Below are 22,419 nucleotides of genomic sequence, written 5' to 3'. Positions count from 1 at the left end.
AGTAAAACAACAAATGCACGCACGCACGCACACACACTATATATATCTGTCACACACACACGCACGCAGACACACACACTATATATATATATGTCACACACACGCACACACACTATATATATCTGTCACACACACGTACGCGCACACACACACACACAAATAAAGAACAACTGTCTTACAACAAATTTTATTTTTCATTAAAGGATCACAAGGCACGGAAGAGGAGGGATATCAACAAATAAAATAACACCATGGCAACGGATATTTTTATAGTGAAACAAACATAAAGGCAACAGATATATGCATGACTTTAATTAACTGCACAATAGAGGCTGGGTTAGAGAGTATATTGTACACTATAAAAGACTGGGCTAGAGAGTATAAGGTACATTGAAAATAATATATAAAAGCAGGGTTGGAGAGTATATTATAAATTGAAAACATTAAGGCTGGGTTAGAGACTATATTGTTGATTTGAAAACATTAAGGCTGGGTTAGAGAGGTTATTGTTGATTTGAAAACATTAAGGCTGGGTTAGAGAGTATATTGTTGATTTGAAAACATTAAGGTTGGGTTAGAGAGTTTATTGTAAGTTGAAAACATAAAGGCGTACTTAGAGGGTATATTGTTGATTGAAAACATAAAGGCTGGGTTAATGAGTATACTGTACAAAACAAATAACCAAGTTAATGTTACATACGTCAGTTCGACCGATCTGAATACCTCCTAATTGCTTCTTGGTGCTGCGAACACCATCAATGATAGCAAACCAGCAGGCTATAGATTTAATATACATTTACTGGCTAAAATTACAAAATTATTTCACAAATGAATGTAAATATGCCTTAAGGTTTTTAGGTAGGTTTGACATTTCATAGTTTTTTCTTCATTATTCCGTTCTAATATCAACTTGCAAAAATGGCGAATAACCAGCCATCTATGTGGCAGTACATATTTTCTGTCCCTTATCAATAACTGGTGTTAACTGGTCCGTCGCCAAAGGATCGGATTAACTGCATTATTTCACAGGGGAACGATAATCTGTCATTTCCAATAACCGTATTCATCATGTGTTAATCCATACGTTTCTTGAACAGACATTTGTAGAGTCACAGACAATAGAGAGAGATGCACGCCTTTGTCATATGTATATCAAAAAGGACACTGTCTGACATGAATTAGACCGGTATTGGACGAACCGGAAGACTCTGCGTTCTGGTGGGTGCGGTCTTAACAATCACGCTATTGATGCGATTAAGTCAGGAGCCAGTAATTCATTGTTCAATTGAAAAATTGAATTTTTTTTTTAAACAAATGCACAACTTTATGTCATTATACTAAAATAAAGATTGATTATTGTCAGTCATAACATAATTTGATTGAATATTGATTTGTAGATTTGACTGTTGATACTGTATTGATTTAAATAAAAGGTTGATATTGTATTGGTTTAAAAATAGGACTTGATTTAGTTGTTGTATTGATTTACAGACAGGGTTGACTGTACTTACTCTTTTTGAATGTAAAACAATTTATGTGAAAAGCGTTAACTGAAGACACCATTAATTAGAAAACAGATTTGGCTATAGATTCTATAATGAATTTCTAAATGATATGACAGTACGTATATACACCAGTGAATGTTTTACAAATATTACGTTGGACAACAAGAACTATTAAGTATCACAGGGTGAGCTTTGTATGAGAAGAACTTGCTGCGGACGTGTGTGTTCTAAGCAAGACGTGAGTATCATTCCATGAGATCACACTTTCATCGTAAGACCTTCCTTGTCAAACACAATGTTCTATATTCTTTCAGAAAATACAATATCGTAACATATTTCGAATATACCCGACAACAACAATTCATCCGGCAACAAAACCCATTGTCGAACACTAATGGGAGTCAATTGTAGCAATGTGAACAAAACAAAAATTCTAAAAAAGGGTCTGAAAAGACTTTGTACATGAATGAGATGGCGATGCTGTCAGTTCGAAAACACCCCCATTTGTTACATTTGATCGCTTAAAACAGACGCGCTTGTATTAACCAATCAGCAATCACCTTACAAACAACACTAGAACCAATCAGACACCTCGTTGGAAACGTTTTGTGGATGTTGCCACTTGGCTCGTCCTCATTCGTGACCAACTCGTGTTATTCCGGGACAAGCCGAATTGCGATCTTGGAGGTTACGGAAAGAGGCGAGTGGTGACGAATGGGCTCGTCCTGTCTTGGCATTACTTACACAAACAGCGTTTCAGAACGGCGTGGAATCGAGTTTATAAACACAAACTTTCTCAACAGTTTCCTGCTGTGTCTTGAAGTCCAGAGACGTCACAGACGGAGAGTTATTCCAACTGACACAGTGTCGTGACGTTGGTTTCCGTCACCTGAGTCTACTAGCAACTACTTCATGGAAATATACTCCAGTTCAGTTTCTATACATGATTACTGTAGTTTTCATTGGACGTCTATTCTTAGACAAAGATAATTCTACTGTTAAAGGATCAAAGCTGTTCCGGTTTCCCCAGAAAGTTGACTGACTGAGTTTAGTTTTACGCCGCTTTTAGCAATATTCCAGCAATATCACGGCGGGGGGAACCAGAAATGGTCTTCCCACATTGTGCCCATGTGGGGAACCCCAGAAAGTTGAAGAATACACCATTAGGAATGTCACGTCAAACAGACAAACATGAACTAAGTAAACGCCATGCACCATTTAAAAGAAAATTTACAATATGAAAAGAATATACATAACAAACATCAACAAGTTGATTACACTAATGTAAAAATATGTGTCAGCAGTTTGCTCATTTTTTAAAGGTAGCCGTTGATCAATGAACCCAACGTCTGCTTTTATTCCACACCAAAACGTATTATCGCGCCAAGTTAGCATCACTATTTTCACAAAACAGTTATTTTAATGAAACTGAATTTCTTATGACAAGTGCTATTTTCAGCCATCCATATTTGAGAAATCGATATCCTACCACCCACGGGTGTTTTGTTAATACATGTCATACTTCAGTCTAAAATGACTGACTATTTAAAACTGGATTCCAGCAAAATATTGCATTGTACAAGCATTTCAGGATAGGTAAATAATAGTGTACATTTTTCACCAAGGTGTTCATTTGATGAATTATATTTCATCACACATTTGTCAAATGTATAATTCTATAATGTACATAAAACAAATGTTAATGTTTGAGGTGTCCAAATTGTAATTATTAGCAATAACATATATGTGCTAAAGAGTATCATATTTCGAGAATTCATTCGATAGAGGTGCATGACTTACTTTCGTTGATTTTGAAACCTGTTCTATGAAATAATTTCATGTAATATGTGTACCCTAAACTTCGAAACACCTCATTTTCTAGTGCTTTGTTCCATCAAAATGATGCAAATATTCCTGATAAGATTTGTGTCAGATGCGTTTGCTTGCGTTAAATAGTCTAGAGAAGCTATTGTCATACAAGCAATTTGTTCATAATGAGGTGTTCCGAATGGTCATCTTACTGAGCAACCGTGACCACTCGTACATTTCCGTAATCTTATGACACATTCGTGATAACATTCGTAACTACTCGTGTCATTCCGGCATGCCGGAGGGGAGTCTCGTAGCCCTCTCGTGGCCATGTTTACGACTGGGCCATGTCTAAGCGCAAACCGGCATGGAGATGAAAATACTCTAGTACTATTACCAAGGAAAGATGGCAACTCCCAGAATGTCCTATATCCCGTGGGCAAAACAGCAATACAGTCATTCCCTTTGTAAATATATTTCAGTTGCGGATCCTTTAGTTTAAAGTTTATGTTTAAATTGTGCTTTGCATAGTTTACCGAAGTTTCAAAGTTTGATGGTGCCGCCATTTTCATGCATCGAAATGCGTTTTACTATGCGCGATTTGATTGGTTTGCCACGATTCTTGGCAATAATGGGGTACCATACAGGCATGAGTCTTCTTGTAGGTCACGGAAAGAGGCGAGTAGTTACGAATGTCGTGATCATTGTCGATATCTGCTAATGTACATTCGTCAACACTCGTGAACTTCCGCCTTTACGTGTCGTGGCTTCACACGAACAGTACAATATTGAACGCACCGATTGGCAAGTGTCAGCGTATGTTTAATTATACAATCTTCAAAAGAAAAGTTTTCAACAAAATGATACTTATCCAGGATGTAACATCGATAATGTCGATAATGGCCGAAAGCAACCTAGAAAAAATACTCTCGTGCATTTCCGTGACAAAAGCAGGTGTCGGAATAGTACGAGTGGTTCGGAATGTTTAGTATTGCGGACCAATCACAGTCACTGGTTCTGTGTTCGGTCGGTTCCGGCCTTTCATTTCGTTCTGCCACTTGAAGACTTCCGACTCTTTCTTGTTCACCCAGCTTCTGCAGCAAGGCAAGTGCATCAGTATCGCCACAACTAGGATCAGGCCACCAGCACAGGCGAACCCCTTTAAGAGACCTTCCCACATGACGGCATTGCTGTCACGCTTTGCTTGCTGAAAGCACAAAACAACCAATGTGGTCACGTACAAAGAAGATCAATGATAAAACTGAAGGATATTTGAAGAGGGCTGGTTGAATGTTTTTGATTTTGATATCAATATATTTTGTTTTATATTGATTTATATCAAGGTTGTCGCCGTGAGTGACCTGTGTCAACAAGTCTTTTATTGATTATTCCACCATGCCTTGAGTAAATACTTGATTGAGATTGGTTAATTAAAGTCAGTCAAACGTGTATGATCCTGCTATTCACCTGTGGTTTTCTGCTGAACAATTATACATGTTTTACGGTAATGCAATATTTTCGTTTGCCCACCAAAATGGCGGACAGCTAACAAATTACAGATATATCGATGGAATATGGTGATTTTGCTATGAGAAATTACACGTCTATTTGTGAGGATGGATTTAGTCATGACGAGCTCAACTCATTGTTTTCGAAAACCACAGAAGCAGGTGATTATGTACTGATGGATCGAATAAGGAAACATATGAAACAACTGTTGATCTATTTCCAGATTTTCACCCACATTGCGATACAAATCAAGTATGGCAAGTATGGTGGGATATGGATTTATACAGTTAAATCTTAAGCAGGTCAGCTGCTAACCTTACATTATGGCCGGTTGGCCACAGAAGCTTAACATTTAGACTAAGGCTTAGTCTCTGAATATATATAATTTTGATAGTAACAAACAACCCCATTTATATTGAAAAGGAGCCCTAGGGAGACCAGAGATTCAGCCTGAACCTGAGGAAATCTAGACTTGCTTCATTTAGGGCTTTAGCACTGCAGGGAGGGCTTGGCAGTAGGGAAAATAATGTGGTTCAGGAACTGTGAGACAGACTACTTAACATTGTGCATTTAACATTGGCGTCCATATATACAATTACAAGATAGAGCAGCAAACCGCCAGGCGTCATCTCAGAGACGATCGTCAGTCCATCTGCCTAGCCATTGTCCGAGAGTCCAGTCCCTTACAACAAGGATTCAACTAAATCTAGAGCCATAATAAATCCGTTAGACGAATTTAAAAACAGAGTAGTTTATCTTTCAAGCGACTGATTAATGAGTAAGTTAATGAGTGAGTGTTTTGATGTTGCTTTCAGCAGTAACACTAGAATTACACCTGAATTTGGCTTCACATATAGCGTCATTCTGGGAATCGAACGCGTACCCTCAGCTTTGTAAGCTAACGCCTAACCCGCACCACCAAACGAGGAACAGGTGTAGGGGTCACCGGACATCGATAAACTAACCATTTCTTAGTTTCTTAGGTAATTGTTATTATTACGCTACTCCACAAGCACACTCATGGTTAGACATCACACGCACACACGCACGCAAACATACACGTATAACCAGAGCTCAAGAACACAAGCACCCGTTTACATTAACATAGCATCAGAATGAAACTTCTTGCTAGGCAATATCTCACAAACAACTGTGGGGAATATCTTACAAATACTGTTTTCCGAGCGAATATCACACATAACGTGGTGCATTGGCACATCTCCTACACAGAAAGTGTTTCTAGGCAATATCACACAAAAGGTGTTCCATGGGAACATCTCATACAGAAAGGTGTTTCTAGGGAATATCACACATAACGTGTTCCATGGGAACATCTGATACAGAAAGGTGTTTCTAGGGAATATCACACAATGGAGATCCTAGGAAATGTCTTCTACACAACCGTGTCAGTGAACTGTGTCATTGTCAACATATATAAAGCACAAGGAACAATGCTGTACCAAACATCGATAAACTCACCATCTCAAGGGAGATATTAACAAACCACATGTACACTGAACGACATTTATCTACCGCGCAACACAATCAGATTGAACTGAGAGTCTTTGTCACCTTGACAATATACCTTGTGGAAGCAGCCCACACCTGGTTGTGTGTTGCAGTGTGCATAGACTCGCCGTACTCTCTCAATAACCCATTTGATACTTAACATATCTACACCCGTGTGTGTCTTGTATTAACAAAGTACATATACAACAGTGCACAATATAACAGCTGGCGCTCTCTGACCTAACAGACACAGATCAAAGTAATTATTTGTCTGGACGAATGGACAATTCCTTTACAACCCGAAGGACGACGAACGGCTGTAAGCCGGACATTGACAAAGTCATCTATTCCTATCTCGGTGTGGACATATTTGGACGTGGACAATGAGGGAGCTCACAATGACGTTAAACAGAACGTAATTGACGTTAATATCGGATTGATGACGTTCAGAAAGACCTTTCTATTGGAAATCGATTAATGATCATGGGGTATGAATACTTTGCGTTTGTAAATGGATGTTAGTCTTTGACATACACCACGTGTGGCAGAAAAATGTGTTTTATTGGTAAAGACGATAGTGAAAAGTGTGCTTCGGATTCAGCCTTGCGCGTTTTATGCTCAAGTCGCGTTCTATGTTCAAGGTTGTAAACTGATAGTGCATGTCAGCATGTCCATGTTTGATGTTTACAACAGGGTATCGGACGTTTCGGACTGATGGATCGTAATGTCTATACCTTGACGTATCCTCGATAACCTCCAGGGTATACGTTCCGATATTATATATATTAGTGGAGATTTATCGGTACGTATACCTTGGGTGTTATTGAGGGTGACCTTGACGTAGCCAGTCATCACATCGCCACTGACTCATCGTAATGTCCATACCTTGACGTAGATAGTCATGACGGTGCCATTGACTGATCGTAATGTCCATACCTTGACGTAGATAGTAATGACGGTGTCATTGACTGATCGTAATGTCCATACCTTGACGTAGATAGTCATGAGTCATTGGATCGTAATGTCCATATTGACTGATCGTAATGACTGATCATGTCCTTTGACGTAGATAGTCATGACGGTGATCATTGACTGATCGTAATGTCCATACCTTGACGTAGATTAGTAATGTCCATACCTTGTGATCATTGACTGATCGTGACTGATCGTAATCCATACCTTGACGTAGACAGTCATGACGTTGCCATTAGATCGTAATGTTCATACCTTGACGGTGCCATTGACTGATCGTAATGTCCATACCTTGACGTAGATAGTAATGACGTTGCCATTGACTGATCGTAATATCCATACCTTGACGTAGATAGTCATGACGTTGCCATTGACTGATCGTAATGTCCATACCTAGACGTAGATAGTCATGACGGTGCCATTGACTGATCGTAATGTCCATATGATAGTCATGACGGTGCCATTGACTGATCGTAATGTCCATACCTTGACGTAGATAGTCATGACGGTGTCATTGACTGATCGTAATGTCCATACCTTGACGTAGATAGTCATGACGGTGCCATTGACTGATCGTAATGTCCATACCTTGACGTAGATAGTAATGATGTTGCCATTGACTGATCGTAATGTCCATACCTTGACGTAGACAGTCATGACGGTGCCATTGACTGATCGTAATGTTCATACCTTGACGTAGATAGTCATGACGTTGCCATTGACTGATCGTAATGTCCATACCTTGACGTAGTAAGTCGGGACATCGCCATTGACTGATCGTAATGTCCATACCTTGACGTAGATAGTCATGACGGTGCCATTGACTGATCGTAATGTCCATACCTTGACGTAGATACTCATGACGTTGCCATTGACTGATCGTAATGTTCATACCTTGACGTAGACAGTCATGACGTTGCCATTGACTGATCGTAATGTCCATACCTTGACGTAGATAGTAATGACGTTGCCATTGACTGATCGTAATATCCATACCTAGACGTAGATAGTCATGACGTTGCCATTGACTCATCGTAATGTCCATACCTTGACGTAGTAAGTCGGGACATCGCCCTTGACTCATCGTAATGTCCATACCTTGACACAGACAGTCATGACGATGCCATTGACTGATCGTAATGACCAGGATCAACTGACATGTTGACTCCATATACCATACCAGGATCCGCTGTCATGCTGTGTCCATATAACATAACAGGATCCGCTGTAATGTTAACTCAGATTCACCAGGATCCTTTGCCTTGTAGCCACATGGAACATGAAAGGATCCGCCCCAGTTTTGCCTCATATACCATACCAGGATCCGCTGTCCTATTCCACCCATACACCATACCAGGATCCGCTGTCCTATTGCCCCCACACACCATACCAGGATCCGCTGTCATGTTGCAACAGTACACCTTCAGTAGGATCCTCTGACACTTTAATCCAGCGTCTCACCCAGGGTTTGGGAGTCAGGAGAGTCTAACGTTAAACGCACGGTATCACTTTCCCTACTCTAAGATAACACGGCCTGATATAACTGGAAATACTGTAAAAGTGAGTGAGTGAGTGAGTTTAGTTTTACGCCGCTTTTAGCAATATTCCAGCAATATCACGGCGGGGGACACCAGAAATGGGCTTCACATATTGTATCAAACTTGGGAATCGAACGCTTATAATGTCAAGGCCATCTATGGCCGACAAGTGAGTATGATTGGCGAGGGTTTTGGAGAAAATGCCTGCTTGCTGTCGAGGAAATGATTTGTAAATGTTGCAATAAGTTTTTAGACCTGTAGAATGCCGCTGCCGATCGAAGCTAGCCCTACATAGGTGCTGTCAACGTGGCTGGAATTAATAAACGAATTTAAAAGGTGAGTTTTCGCTGTCTTGGGTGATTGCGGAATTGCGGAGGTAGCTGTTTTCGGTGAGTCGTGGCGTATAACTTTTGAAATAATGATCCGATTGTGACCATTTATAGCTCATTTTGTAGGGAAATCATCTCGCTTTTGATCCGTAGGCCTCGACGGGGCCTTAAAAATAGTTGACGTGGTGAAATCTAACTTAGATTGAGGAGGGAGTGGTTCTGTCGTTACATCCCTTTCCTTTTATATAGTACTAGGGTAGGGTCTATATACCTATATGTCTTTCTAACGCTGTTTCTAAGCGTGACACGCCCCTGTGCACTGAACAAACCATTCTCTGATGATATGCTTTATAACGCGTGACCGGATTACGAACTTTCGCCATAACGACTTCTGGCCCCACAAAACCTCCCACACAAGTTCACGAGACCTTAACCCAAGGAACAATGGAATATAATGAATATTACATGGTTCTTCGTGGTAGGGGAGGTATGTTTTTCGGGACAAACACCCATAGGACACGCGACCGGCGACACGCATGACAACACATGGCAACACATGACAACCCATGACAACGCATGACTTCGCGCCTGGCCTACCAACAAATTCCCTTGATCCCATGATTGCCCTTGAGGAGGTATTATTTAGCTGCGTAAACTCAGTACCTGTCGCTAATAGATTAAATGTTATATTGGGTATCTTGTTAAACACATCCACGATACTTTTCCGATAAGTTGTGCAACTACTCACTGTTTTCTTGCTAAGAAGTTGTTCGATTAAGAATACAAAATTCAAGGCCTCAGTAAATCTTTCAAAAAGTCTCATGGTACGTGAAGGAAATTTCAAAATTGGATGCATCAGTGACAAAAATGACGTCGGATGCAATTCCTTTTTTTGACTTGTACCAACTTTCTAGAATATTTTCAGGTGAACATTTGACAAGACTGTCAATGAAAACAACATTTTCTTTATTCCACAAGCTAAATAGTAGAAAATTACAGTCATTTTAAAGAAAGATATAGCCAACTGCGACTCGAGAGTAAAGAAGGTAAAGATGTTTTGGAAAATATGTTAACTAAAGTATTTTACTCATCAGTCACAAAGGGTTTTTGAAGGACAGATATGCTGACAGCTAATCCGTCAATTATATGGAACCATACATGATGTGGCCTTTCCGTGAGGCTGACGCGACATGACTTCGATATCCTGAAATGTCAACTTGTTAAAAAGAAAAAAAGAAGCAATACTGCCATTTTTTCAACATCTGTTTCTCATTGCTTTTGGTAGGTCTTCAAACGTCCCTTGCCAGTACACGTAAACATACGCCTCCTTCACACAGACTCACCAGCCATAATCACCCCATGAAATAGACACCATCGGGAGCAGACGATAAAATTGTGTGAATGGATCATTTGAAATCAATGATGACACCAGGTGTTCACTGAAGGGTAATCATGTCCTTCCTACCCGTAGCCGCCGACACTCACGAATTTGCATAAAAATGTGTTCATTGGCAAACGCTGTACTGACGTCCTTTTGCATTGTCGGACAGGTGCCAAAAGCAAGAACACGAGAGGAGTTGCAGTACTGCTTCAGGAGCTGTTCCGATCTATACTCATCCAAAAAAGAAACTTGACATAGGAACAATTTGAATTTTAGGAAAATATTTGACACAAACCAATCCATACTGAGTCCCATAACGTTGAAAAACGTTTGAAAAAAGAAACGTTGAACAAAAACGTAACCTTACACTCACGTTTGTAGTGAATCGCTAAAACTCACCCAACATGAAATGCACTTCATCGGTACTCCACATGCATTGCTTTAAGCCACTATATAGACGACAAAAGAATGCCAAGACTGACAGAACTTCAACGACACAACGCCATCGGCCGTGTACAAGGAGGGGCATCGCAGCATGGGGTGGCAAGGCACTTCGGCGTGTCCAGACACACCATCTCAAACCTGTGGATCCGATAAACAATACTGGGAGTGTTAATGTAAGACGAAGGTCAGGTCGACTTAGAGTTACCACCGACGCCCAGGATCGTTACATCCGGTTGAGACATCTTCGTTCACATCCACAACAACCCTACGCCCTGCACTTGTGCACCAGACAGTGCATAATCGGCTACGGGAAGGCGGACTTTTTGCCAGAAGACCAGTTAGACGTAACGTCTTGACACAACGTCACCGGGCTGAAAGTCTACAATGAAACACACGACGAGTGAGATGGCTGCGGGCAAGATGGAGGAAATGTTTGTTTTGTTTGTGACTCAAATGAGTCTCGCTTTCGTCTCAGACGTGCTGATGGACGTGTATACAGACGTCGGAACGAACGTTACGCCGATAACTGTGTACAGCAGGTCGATAGACGAACGAACGTTACGCCGATAACTGTGTACAGCAGGTCGATACATTTGGTGGTGGAAGTACCATGATGTGGGCAGGTATCCATCATTATGGCCGAACAGCTCTTGTGCACATGACGGGTGTATTGAATGGGGTTCTCTATGGAGACGAGATTTTGCAACGTCACGTCGTTCCCTTCATCAACGTCAACTGTGGACCTTTCCGCATGACAATGCTCGACCTCATGTTGCACGTATTTGCCAGACTTCCTCCAGCAAAACAACGTTCAGGTGCTACCATGGCCTTCTCGATCACCGGATTTGTCCCCCATTGAAAACATCTATGGGATACTCTTGATCGACGCTTGCGCCAGCGTAATCCGCCACCTGAGACACTACAAGGACTGCACACAGCACTTCAGCAAGAGTATCAAAACATTCTTCATGACAGCATTCGGCATCTCCTTTCTTCTATGGGTCACCGCTGCCAAGCTGTTATCGATGTTCATGGTGGTCACACCAGATACTGACATTTTACTCTGACAAGTGGCTTTAAAAGCCCTCCCTGGTTTCGGATAATCATGTTTTGGAAATGTGTAAAGTGATGATTGAGCAATGATGTGATGTTTGAATCAATTATATGCACTCAGTAATAAACTCCGAAACAACATGTATAGTTTCTTTTTTTTGAAGAGTATATAATCAGATCACCTTCATCTGCTGTTTGCATCCATGGACACCTGGTGTTTCAGCGTCTGGACCTGGACAAGCCACAGTAGGTGGTCCGAGATATGTGTGCATGAACCATTCTGTACAGGAAACTTCAGTCACTCCAGTTCACCCTTCACATACACTAATGTACATTGTATTTCATTTACAATTTGAACCTGCTTTGTACTAATGAAGAATCCAAGTGTATAAATAGTTCTACTCAAAACTTCAACTGTTCATCGAGTACACCAACTGTTTCCGAAATGGTGCAGATTGTTACATGATGTCCATGAATGCAACTGACCATGACCAGCCAGAGTTCTAATGAGTGAGTGAGTATAGTTTCTTTTTTTTGAAGAGTATATAATCAGATCACCTTCATCTGCTGTTTGCATCCATGGACACCTGGTGTTTCAGCGTCTGGACCTGGACCTGGACAAGCCACAGTAGGTGGTCCGAGAGTCCGTAGTTTTACGTCGCACTCAGCAATATTCCAGCTATATGGCGGCGGTCTGTAAATAATCCAGTCTGGACCAGACAATCGAGTGATCAACAGCATGAGCATCGATCTGAGCAATTGGGAACCGATGACATGTGTCAACCAAGTCAGCGAGCCTGACCACCCGATCCCGTTAGTCGCCTCTTACGACAAGCATGGGTTACTGAAGGTTCATTCTAACCCGGACCTTCACGGGTACCAGATTTCTAAAACTGATGCAAAAAGTATATGCAAGAACGTAGTGACATTTGCTAAAGCCAGTGTACCTGTTACGACGTTTAGCACCATGCTTTTGAAAGATGGGTAATTCAATTTTCATGCTATTTGCCTGGCTCCACAGTAATACATCATTGTCTGGGCCTAGATTTTCGAAGCTCTCTTAGCGCAAAAATAGTCGTAAGTTAATGTTAATGTATGACACTTACGACTATCTTAGCGCTAAAAGGGTTTCGAAAATCTGAAATGTCTTACCCAAATTGTACATAGATGTTCGTAATGAGGAACGCCGGTTTAAGCATTTCACATTTCAATTTTATTACCGGTAAACTTCAGATGACACATCTGCTTTCATTTTAGACAACTCTCCCGAATGTAATATGGGACTATGTCTATTTTCAGTACCTATATTAACAAAGATCCCCTGAATTAACGAGTTTTTTCCTTAAATATGTTTTGCCTCAAAGCGGTGATGAAAAATCCGACGCAATGCCATAATAAAAATAGGTACATTCAAATCATTAGAGGCTACGAAAATTCACACGATATTAATTTTAAATCTGTCAACTACTTTCTATGAATATAAACTATGCCTTTACTGTTGCTATTCTGTGAGGATGATGTTCGGTGGTACATTTCCTAAAATTTACAAAATATCTCTTTGTATCCATGGATCTTTATGGGTTTTCAGGAGGAAGGATAACCTTAGAAAGAGCAGTTATCTTCCCCGACAATGGTATGCGGTCATAGGATCCGGTTGTATCATTGCTTCATTAATTAATGTCAACCTTAAACCCTAATTATACATTAAATCTTTAATGCGTCATTAGTTAATGGCAACGTTAAAAACGGTTGTATCAAACACTTATTAGCGTATCATTATCTAATGACGTTCTAATGATACCCCATGACCTTCATTAAGTTAATGACGCGCTAATGACGACACGGCGTCATTAAAACCTTAGTACAACAGAATTTAATGACACATTAGTTAATGAACGTTTAATGGCACGTTAATGCTTCATTAAAGTTTGATACAACCGGGTCCTGGTATCGACATAATAAAGACAAACAAATATTTCCTTTGGATGAATATTAGTGTCCTGATCAGTGTGTGTCTTACCGGCCGGGTCGTGCAATATCTGGTCCCGTTTTGTCCATCGTACATATGCTATATCAATTAACCGTATTTGATTATTGATTATTGATGAAAGGACCCCATCCTGAAAGACGCCGCTGATAGAGACATACGATCGATGAACTTGAGCGGAAGCAACATTGTGACAATGTATTGCTGGACTACGCGGTAACAGTGCAACACAAGATGTACAAGTGGGTGGTCTTACACCATGCAATTGTCATACACTTGTCATATACAGGTCATATGCATGTCATACACTTGTCGTACACGTGTCATACACTTGTCGTGCACGTGTCATACCCTGTCGTGCACGTGTTATACACTTGTGCACGTGTCATACCCTGTCGTGCACGTGTCATACACTTGTTGTACGCATGTCATAACCTGTCACAGACTTGTCATTCACGTGTCATACACTTTTATTTCACGTGTCATACACTTGTCATTCACGTGTTATACGTTGTCACACACAATTCTACACCATATTCCTAACAGGAAATTATGACTTGGGTACTATTCTGTCCAGGAACACTGCAGGAAGACTAGCATGTGGACTCCCCGGAAATCCACACGGAATGCAAGAATGGGTTCTGTGGACCGTTTCATACAGAATAGTTATACCAGGTACTTCTTAATGAACTGAAAACTGAATTATAAATATATATAAATACTTACAGGTCGTGGTTTCGGAGTTGACCATGGAGCTGAAATGAGACAACGATCATTGTTATGATACAAGTAACCAACAATGTAGAGCATATACATTTTCGTACATCGGGTTTTCTGTCTGAATCAGGTTCAACGTCTTATTATTCCATTCGAATAAGTGACACACCCAGGCCATGTTTCTGTGGAAGTAAACCTGTCTGTTATACATCTATAATTCCAACAGATGTCATAGCCCAGTAGGTCAAGAGTTTGCTCGTCAGGGCCCGGGCCATCGATGCCATGTGATTCGATGAGCAATGGAGAGGGCGATGGTGCGATCAGATGGAATGATGGTAAGGCGCGAGGATGTGATCAGATGAAACGATGGTAAGGTTCGATGACTCGATCAGATGGAGCGATGGTAAGGCTCGATGGTGCGATCAGATGGAACGATGATAAGGCTCGATGACGCGATCAGATGGAGCGATGATAAGGCTCGATGACGCGATCAGATGGAACGATGGTAAGGCTCGATGACGCGATCAGATGGAGCGATGATAAGGCTCGATGGTGCGATCAGATGGAACGATGGTAAGACTCGATGACGCGATCCGATGGAACGATGATAAGGCTCGATGACGCGATCAGATGGAACGATGATAAGGCTCGATGACGCGATCACATTGAGCGATGATAAGGCTCGATGACGCGATCAGATGGAACGATGATAAGGCTCGATGACGCAATCAGATGGAACGATGGTAAGACTCGATGACGCGATCCGATGGAACGATGATAAGGCTCGATGAAGCGATCAGATGGAGCGATGATAAGGCTCGATGACGCGATCAGATGGAACGATGGTAAGGCTCGATGACACGATCAGATGGAGCGATGGTAAGGCTCGATGACGCGATCAGATGGAGCGATGATAAGGCTCGCTCGATGGTGCGATCCGACGGAACGATGGTAAGACTCGATGACGCGATCCGATGGAACGATGATAAGGCTCGATGACGCGATCAGATGGAACGATGATAAGGCTCGATGACGCGATCAGATGGAGCGATGATAAGGCTCGATAATGCGATCAGATGGAGCGATGGTAAGGTTCGATGGTGCGATCAGATGGAACGCTGGTAAGGCTCGATGACGCGATCAGATCGAACGATGGAGAAGGGCGATGTATCAAAAGAGTAATGTGATTAAGTGATGCGATAAACAATGAACGATGAAATAAATAAATAATCTAATAAAACCAATGGCTGAAACCAGTAACAACGTAACGCAACTGATGATGACAAGAGACAAGCATCATCATCTGCCCCAAGGACCCGAGCTAACGGGGTCCTGTTTCTCCTCTGAATTCACGAAGGGGGTTAACACGGAAGCTCCCTCACTCACTAATTTTTCAAGGAATAATGCATGTATATTTTAAGCAATTATTTACAAAGGTGTGTATGTTTGTGGTTACATAATTCATGTTGTGTGCGCATGCGTACGTACGTGCGGGTGTATGCACGCATGTGTGTGCGCGCAGGTGAACAGCCACATCCAATGTCATTAAAATCAAATCTTTGACACAGACTCCTCTCAATGTGGCACTTCGGACCAGATCTAGATGTTCTGATTTTAATCAGAATGGTCATGTAGATATTCTACAGTGTCACAAAATGATCCAGTATCCATTGTCAAAGCTGTTCTATCCAGAAATGAAATATTTGGCATTATCCCTTCGGAATGTTACAGTGTCAACACGTAGTGCAAATATATTCTTACTTCAACAACAATTGAAATGAAAGGCATTAATAAATAAATCCTTATTTGTACGAATATACATGCGATTTATATCTGGCCGTTTTTGATATGGCAAATAAACATTTTGCGGTGAAAAGTGTTTACACATTGAATAACGGATGGAGAGAACATTACTTAAGTGTTTCAGTTCTGTCGTTTTCACATCGCACAAGTTTTAACAATGTCAACAGCTGAGCTGAGAGTCTGGGCATCCGTCTCTTCGTCCCTGATGATGTTTACACGGGTGACCATAGATGTTTACATCTTTCATCGATCGCTGATAATTAGACATTTAAGTTTAATTTAACGACTTATAATTAGTATAAGTGCTGAAATATTTTTCTAATGTAAGGCGAATTAGAAAAACACTCGGCTGGTCCTGAAACAGGCGAACACTCTGGTGGCTACGTCAAGGTTTCCAACGACAGTCTGAACTCTAATATCTCCGTGGAAGTCTGCAGCGCTCTTTTGAGACCCCAAACCATCAACATGTGTACAGTAACATAACATATTGTTTTCTAGTGTAAAACGATGTGCGAATGTCACGGTTGTCTTCCCATGTTTAAATAAGTGACCTTGCCCTTCGTCTAAAGCTTTCAGTCACAGGATACTCTCATCTGTTCATCTCTTTCCCCCAAAAAGGGACACGTTCCAAAAAAGCGATGGTTACGTTAAGAAACTTTGGTTTTACACCGCTTTTAGCAATATTCCAGCAATATCACGGCGGGAGACACCAGAAATGGGCTTCACACATTGTAACCATGTGGGAAATTGAACCCGGGCCTTTGGCGTGACGAGCGAACGATTTAACCGCAGGGCTACCCCACCGACCACTACTTCAACACAGACATACGAAGCTTAACAAACGGGACCAGACGAACCGCTCTGGTAGCCACAATGATTTCCTTTGGCGAAAATGGCGCCAAATGATACTGACAGGATGTTACTTCAGCTGATAAACAAACGAAACCCAGCCTTATAAGTTGAACAGTGGTTAGACTGGCTGTGTTACGACGTAAATTGTAATAAAAACGCAAATTGTAATACTTGCAGCAAATTGTAATAAACTTGACGTAAATTGTAATAAAAACGTAAATTGTAATAAAAATTGACGTAAATTGTAATACGCAAATTGTAATAGAAATTGACGTAAATTGTAATAATTTTCGTTGCGGTAAAATGTAATAAATATTTACGTAAATTGTAATAACAGTTTTAATCACTCGTAAATACGCGGCTGTTTGTTTATCGTTGCATTTCATATATCAAATAAGCTTGTTAGGGCGATAACTCAAGAAAGAATGATGGATTTTGTTCAAATTTGGTACCAAGGTATATTGGCGAGATTCACCGACACAAGTGAAATGGAGTGACCTTGAGATAATTTTCAAGGTCACAGCAAAAAATCTGAGGGTTTTGCCAATATAAATATTGTTAGCGCGATAACCCAAGAAAGAATTGACAAATCTTAGCCAAATGACGAAATTGATAGTCGTCCTGATATATACTCTCCCCAAAAAGAAACGCATCATGGAAATAGCAATTTCATGTAGCAATGAATTAAAACGTGATTCATTTTACAAAAGGTTTTGCTCTGTTTATGAGTCCTATGGTGTTTATGTTTTGAAACATCAAAACAAAACGCACCATCCGTAAAATACCCGTATGTAACAGCATGATTTTCAATTTCGGCGTGTAGTGTCACAGAATAGACAATTCACATGCAATGCACGTGAAAGTTGGGGATCAGATAGTCTCAATGATGGGTATAAAAGGTTGATCGCTGTCTGTCGATTATTCACTGTATTGGAATATTGTTGACGAACGTAAAATGCCACGTCTAAGTGAAGCCAACCGTCATATCGCCATTTGTTTGCTTGAAGCTGGCCAGTCTCAACGGGCAGTTGCCCGACGCATGAATGTTCACCAAAGCACTATTTCACGGCTCTGGGAGAGATATGGCCGCAGAATGCGGTAGCAGATGCCCCTCGTAGTGGGCGACCTCGAGCGACCACTGCGGCGCAGGATCGCTACATCCAGGTACATCACCTGCATCATCGAACAGCTACGGTGACCAGTACCGCTCGACAAATACCCGGATTGAGGAGGCTTTCTGCACAGACCGTCAGAAACAGGTTGAGAGAGGCTGGTTTACGTGCCAGAAGAACTTTTTTTGGTCCTGTGCTTGGACAACAACATCGTCGACATCGAGTTCAATGGTGCAACAACGTTCAGGCCTGGAACCTACCGAATTGGGGTAGAATCTGGTTCAGTGATGAATCACGATTTCTATTGAAACGACGCGATGGAAGAATGCGGGTGTACAGACGTCGACGTGAACGTTTCGCCGACGCTTGCGTTCCCCAGGTGGACAGATTCGGCCGGGACAGTGTTATGATGTGGGGAGCGATCACCTGCCGGAGGAGAAGTGATTTGGTGATGATCCAGGGCAACCTGATAGCTCAACGGTACTGTGACGAAATCCTACGCCCACACCTCCTTCCAATCATTGATCGCCAGAGGGAGTTGTTTCAACAGGACAATGCCAGGCCCGACACAGCACGTCACACTAGAGACTTCCTCCAGAACCACAACATCAATGTGCTCCCCTGGCCCTCAAGATCACCGGACTTAAACCCGATCGAACATCTGTGGGATACCCTGGACAGACGGGTGCGACGCCGTAGCCCTCAGCCCCAGACACTTCAGCAACTCGCACAGGCACTACAGGCAGAGTGGGCTGCGATTGGGCAGCTCGAGATTCTGAGACTTATTCGTTCGATGCCGAGGCGATGCCGTGCAGTTCTGGATGCCCACGGTGGTTACACGAGGTATTGACTTCAGCGCCACCACACGTCTCCATGTGACACTCAAACTGACATTCCTCGAGTTGGTGCCAAAGACGGATAAGTCTGCATTCCCAGTGTGAAATTTCGCTATATTTCATTGACTCATAAATCCTACAAGATGTTTCAAAATAAACATAAAAATACAGTTGAAATTCCTATATGCGTTTCTTTTTTGGGAGAGTATATAATCGATTTAAAATCTCCTACTGTTCTCTGTATCATGTCTTTTCGCAAATATCTTTTGAGGTTTTGATATGTACAAATATAAAGTGGGGTGGGGTTGGGGTGGGGTTCTAACGGGTATATCAAATCATATCAAATTAGACATTTGTATAGCGCTACATATCCAGAGTACTGCTCATGTGCGCTTAGTCGAATGCTCGTTTGAAGAGGATTGTTTTGCGACAAGATCGGAAACTGTGGATATTTTCCGATTTTCTGACCTTTTCAGGTAATCAATTCCAGAGTACAGCACCCGGTCTGCTAAATGATCTGTCTCCGTATGTTGTGGTTCGGACAAATGGAATAGCCTAGCTGACTAGCAATAAAATGCATCACAAATTAAACTTCAGGAAACAAAATATGCAAGAAACATTTTTGTATGTTTGAGATTGGTAGAGGTCGGGTAGAATCAAACGTAGATATTAAACTGCACAAAAAAGCAATTTGAAACTACAATCGCTTGTTCAAATGACTCCCCCTTCGGTTTACTGAAAGAACTCGAGAAAGAAATGATGGATTTTGTTCAAATTTGGTACCAAGGTTTATTGACGAGATTTACCGACACCACTTGAATTTAGTGACCTTGAGGTCATTTTAAAGGTCACAGCGAAGGTGTAACAGTTTTGCACATGCCAAGCTTGGTAGCCGCGAACTTAGGAAAGAATTAATAGATTTTTATCCAATTTTATATCAGGTGTATTGGCGGGAATCCCCCTACACCAATTGAAACAAAATATGCAAAAAACATGTTGTATGTTGGTAAAAGTCAAACTTAGATATTAAACTGCACCAAAAAAGCAATTTTAAACTATAATCGCTTGTTCAAGTGACTCCCACTTCATGTTTACTGAAAGTGCTTTTTTGGGAGACACTACCCACCCCCTTTCAGTTGACGTCATCATAAGGATATAACTCATCCTAAAGTTTTCACTTATTCATACATGATGTCAAGGGTTTAAACTAAATACTGAATGGTCACACAAGTGTCAGCTCTCAATATGTTGTATATTTGGACACAATGTTTTTGAAAATTTAAAATGAGGGTGTCCTAAAAAAAAAAGTCCATCGTGCTAAATGTAAATCACGCAATCCAAATCTTTGAATGTTGATGATGACGGGAAGTCATCCAATACTATGCTGAACATATTTTATATGATATTATCTGAGGGTATACCATTATCCAAGAGATAGCGCAATAGTGCAGTTGTAAGGCGTCTGCCTATCACGCTGAAGGCCCGGTTTCGAGAAGGCACCGAGGTTCGGTTCCCGAGATGGGCACATTTGCGTAGTATCCTTGGACAAGATACTTAGATCTACACTGTCTCAGTTCACCCAGGTGTAAAATGGGTACCCGTGAGTATGTGCTGGCAATGTGAGTGTTTAGTTCATTGCTCCAAACAGGCAGCATGGCTGTACAGTCCCCAGGGAGTTTAAAAAGTATCGGAAACTACGATAGTGTCCTATGATCGGGGATAGTAATGTACGTAGCGCCGTGAGCAGGCAATGTGCCTGGATGTGAGCGCCATATAAGCGGACTATTACTATTACTAGATACCAAATGGGAGATCGTTTTCCATTTTCTGCAAATTTGCAAGAAACATAATACCCCAATGTTGTGATGACTAATATCTCGTTAACCACATTACCCACATGAAATATTGGATATGACTTTGCTAATGATTCCTTCAAAATAAAATGGAAGCTTTTTTTCAAACATTGGACATCGAGAATATAGTTAGTTTGACTACTTTTTCAACGCCCCTCGTAAAATCCTTAAAAGAGAACGTCTAAAGAAAAAAGTATTTCGATCTCTGAATACTTCTGAGCTATTTAAGTACAAAAAGCAAAGGAATAAAGTAAATAATCTAAAAAGAATAGCCAAGGGAAACGTTTAATCTATTTTTGATAACTATTTATCACCTCAGTCTACTCAATCAGGTGGTTACTACTTCATCGGGACCCATTCCCCTTCTTGTCACTGATGATTCTGGGATACCTTCAGTTTTTACAGATTTGGCTAAAGCTCAAACATTAAATGAATATTTTGTATCTGTTTCAAATGTTACTGATGGCGGCAAGACTTTGCCACCTGTTAGCCATCGCTGTGTTAACAGTATAACAAATGTCATTGTAACCGAAAAGGAGGTATCTGATAAGACCTTACCAGCAAACAAATCTAGTGGACCTGATGGCATTAGCATGAGAGTGTTAAAAAGAATTTGTACATCTATAGCTGAACCTCTTTGTTTGTTGTATAATATATCACTGAGTGACTGTATTTCCTACATTGTGGAAAACGGGTAATGTTACTCCTATTTTGAAAGAAGGAGATGCGTCCCTCCCAACTAATTACAGACCTAATAGTTTATTACCTGTCCTTTGGCAAACCCTTGAAAGAATAATGGTAAAGCATGTGCACGACCATTTCAATGAACATAACATTTTAAGTAAATTCCAGTCAGGTTTTACTGCTAGTCATTCTACTACATCTCAACATAGACATTTATCATAATATATGCTCAGTCCTAGATAATCACCACCTTTACTGTATGCTGTTTTGTGATATTTTCAAAGCTTTTTACAGGGCATGGCATAAAGGTTTATTGCACAAACTAAAAAATGATGGTGTTCGTGGAAACGTACTTAGTTGGTTAACTAACTATCTATCTGGGCCCGGTTGTTCAATACTTGGTTATCTTAACCGCCGGTTAACTCCTAACGGCCGGTTAAATCCTTAACCGGCCGTTAGGTAACCGAACGTTAAATATGCGTTGTTCAAAACATGGTTAGTCATGCCGTTAGCTAACGTCGCCGTC

At 41.1% G+C, this 22,419-nt stretch overlaps 1 protein-coding gene across 1 annotated transcript in view; it reads right to left on the bottom strand.

Annotated features, from left to right (window-relative positions):
• Positions 1 to 3,935: 3,935 nt before the first annotated feature.
• LOC124262802 (C-type mannose receptor 2-like) overlaps positions 3,936 to 22,419 on the bottom strand; it is a 61,808-nt gene continuing 43,324 nt past the window's right edge. Inside the window, exons 4-5 of the mRNA XM_046697350.1 lie at positions 14,763 to 14,791; positions 3,936 to 4,521 (exon numbers count right to left, since the gene is read on the bottom strand). Coding sequence (XP_046553306.1) covers positions 4,300 to 4,521; positions 14,763 to 14,791 — 251 coding nt within the window. The 3' untranslated portion in view covers positions 3,936 to 4,299. The remainder of the gene's footprint in view (positions 4,522 to 14,762; positions 14,792 to 22,419) is intronic.

This window comes from Haliotis rubra, unplaced genomic scaffold, assembly GCF_003918875.1.
Source record: "Haliotis rubra isolate DU_JTF1 unplaced genomic scaffold, ASM391887v1 Scf857, whole genome shotgun sequence".
Lineage (NCBI taxonomy): Eukaryota > Metazoa > Mollusca > Gastropoda > Lepetellida > Haliotidae > Haliotis > Haliotis rubra.
This window is presented reverse-complemented; position numbering and strand designations above follow the sequence as displayed.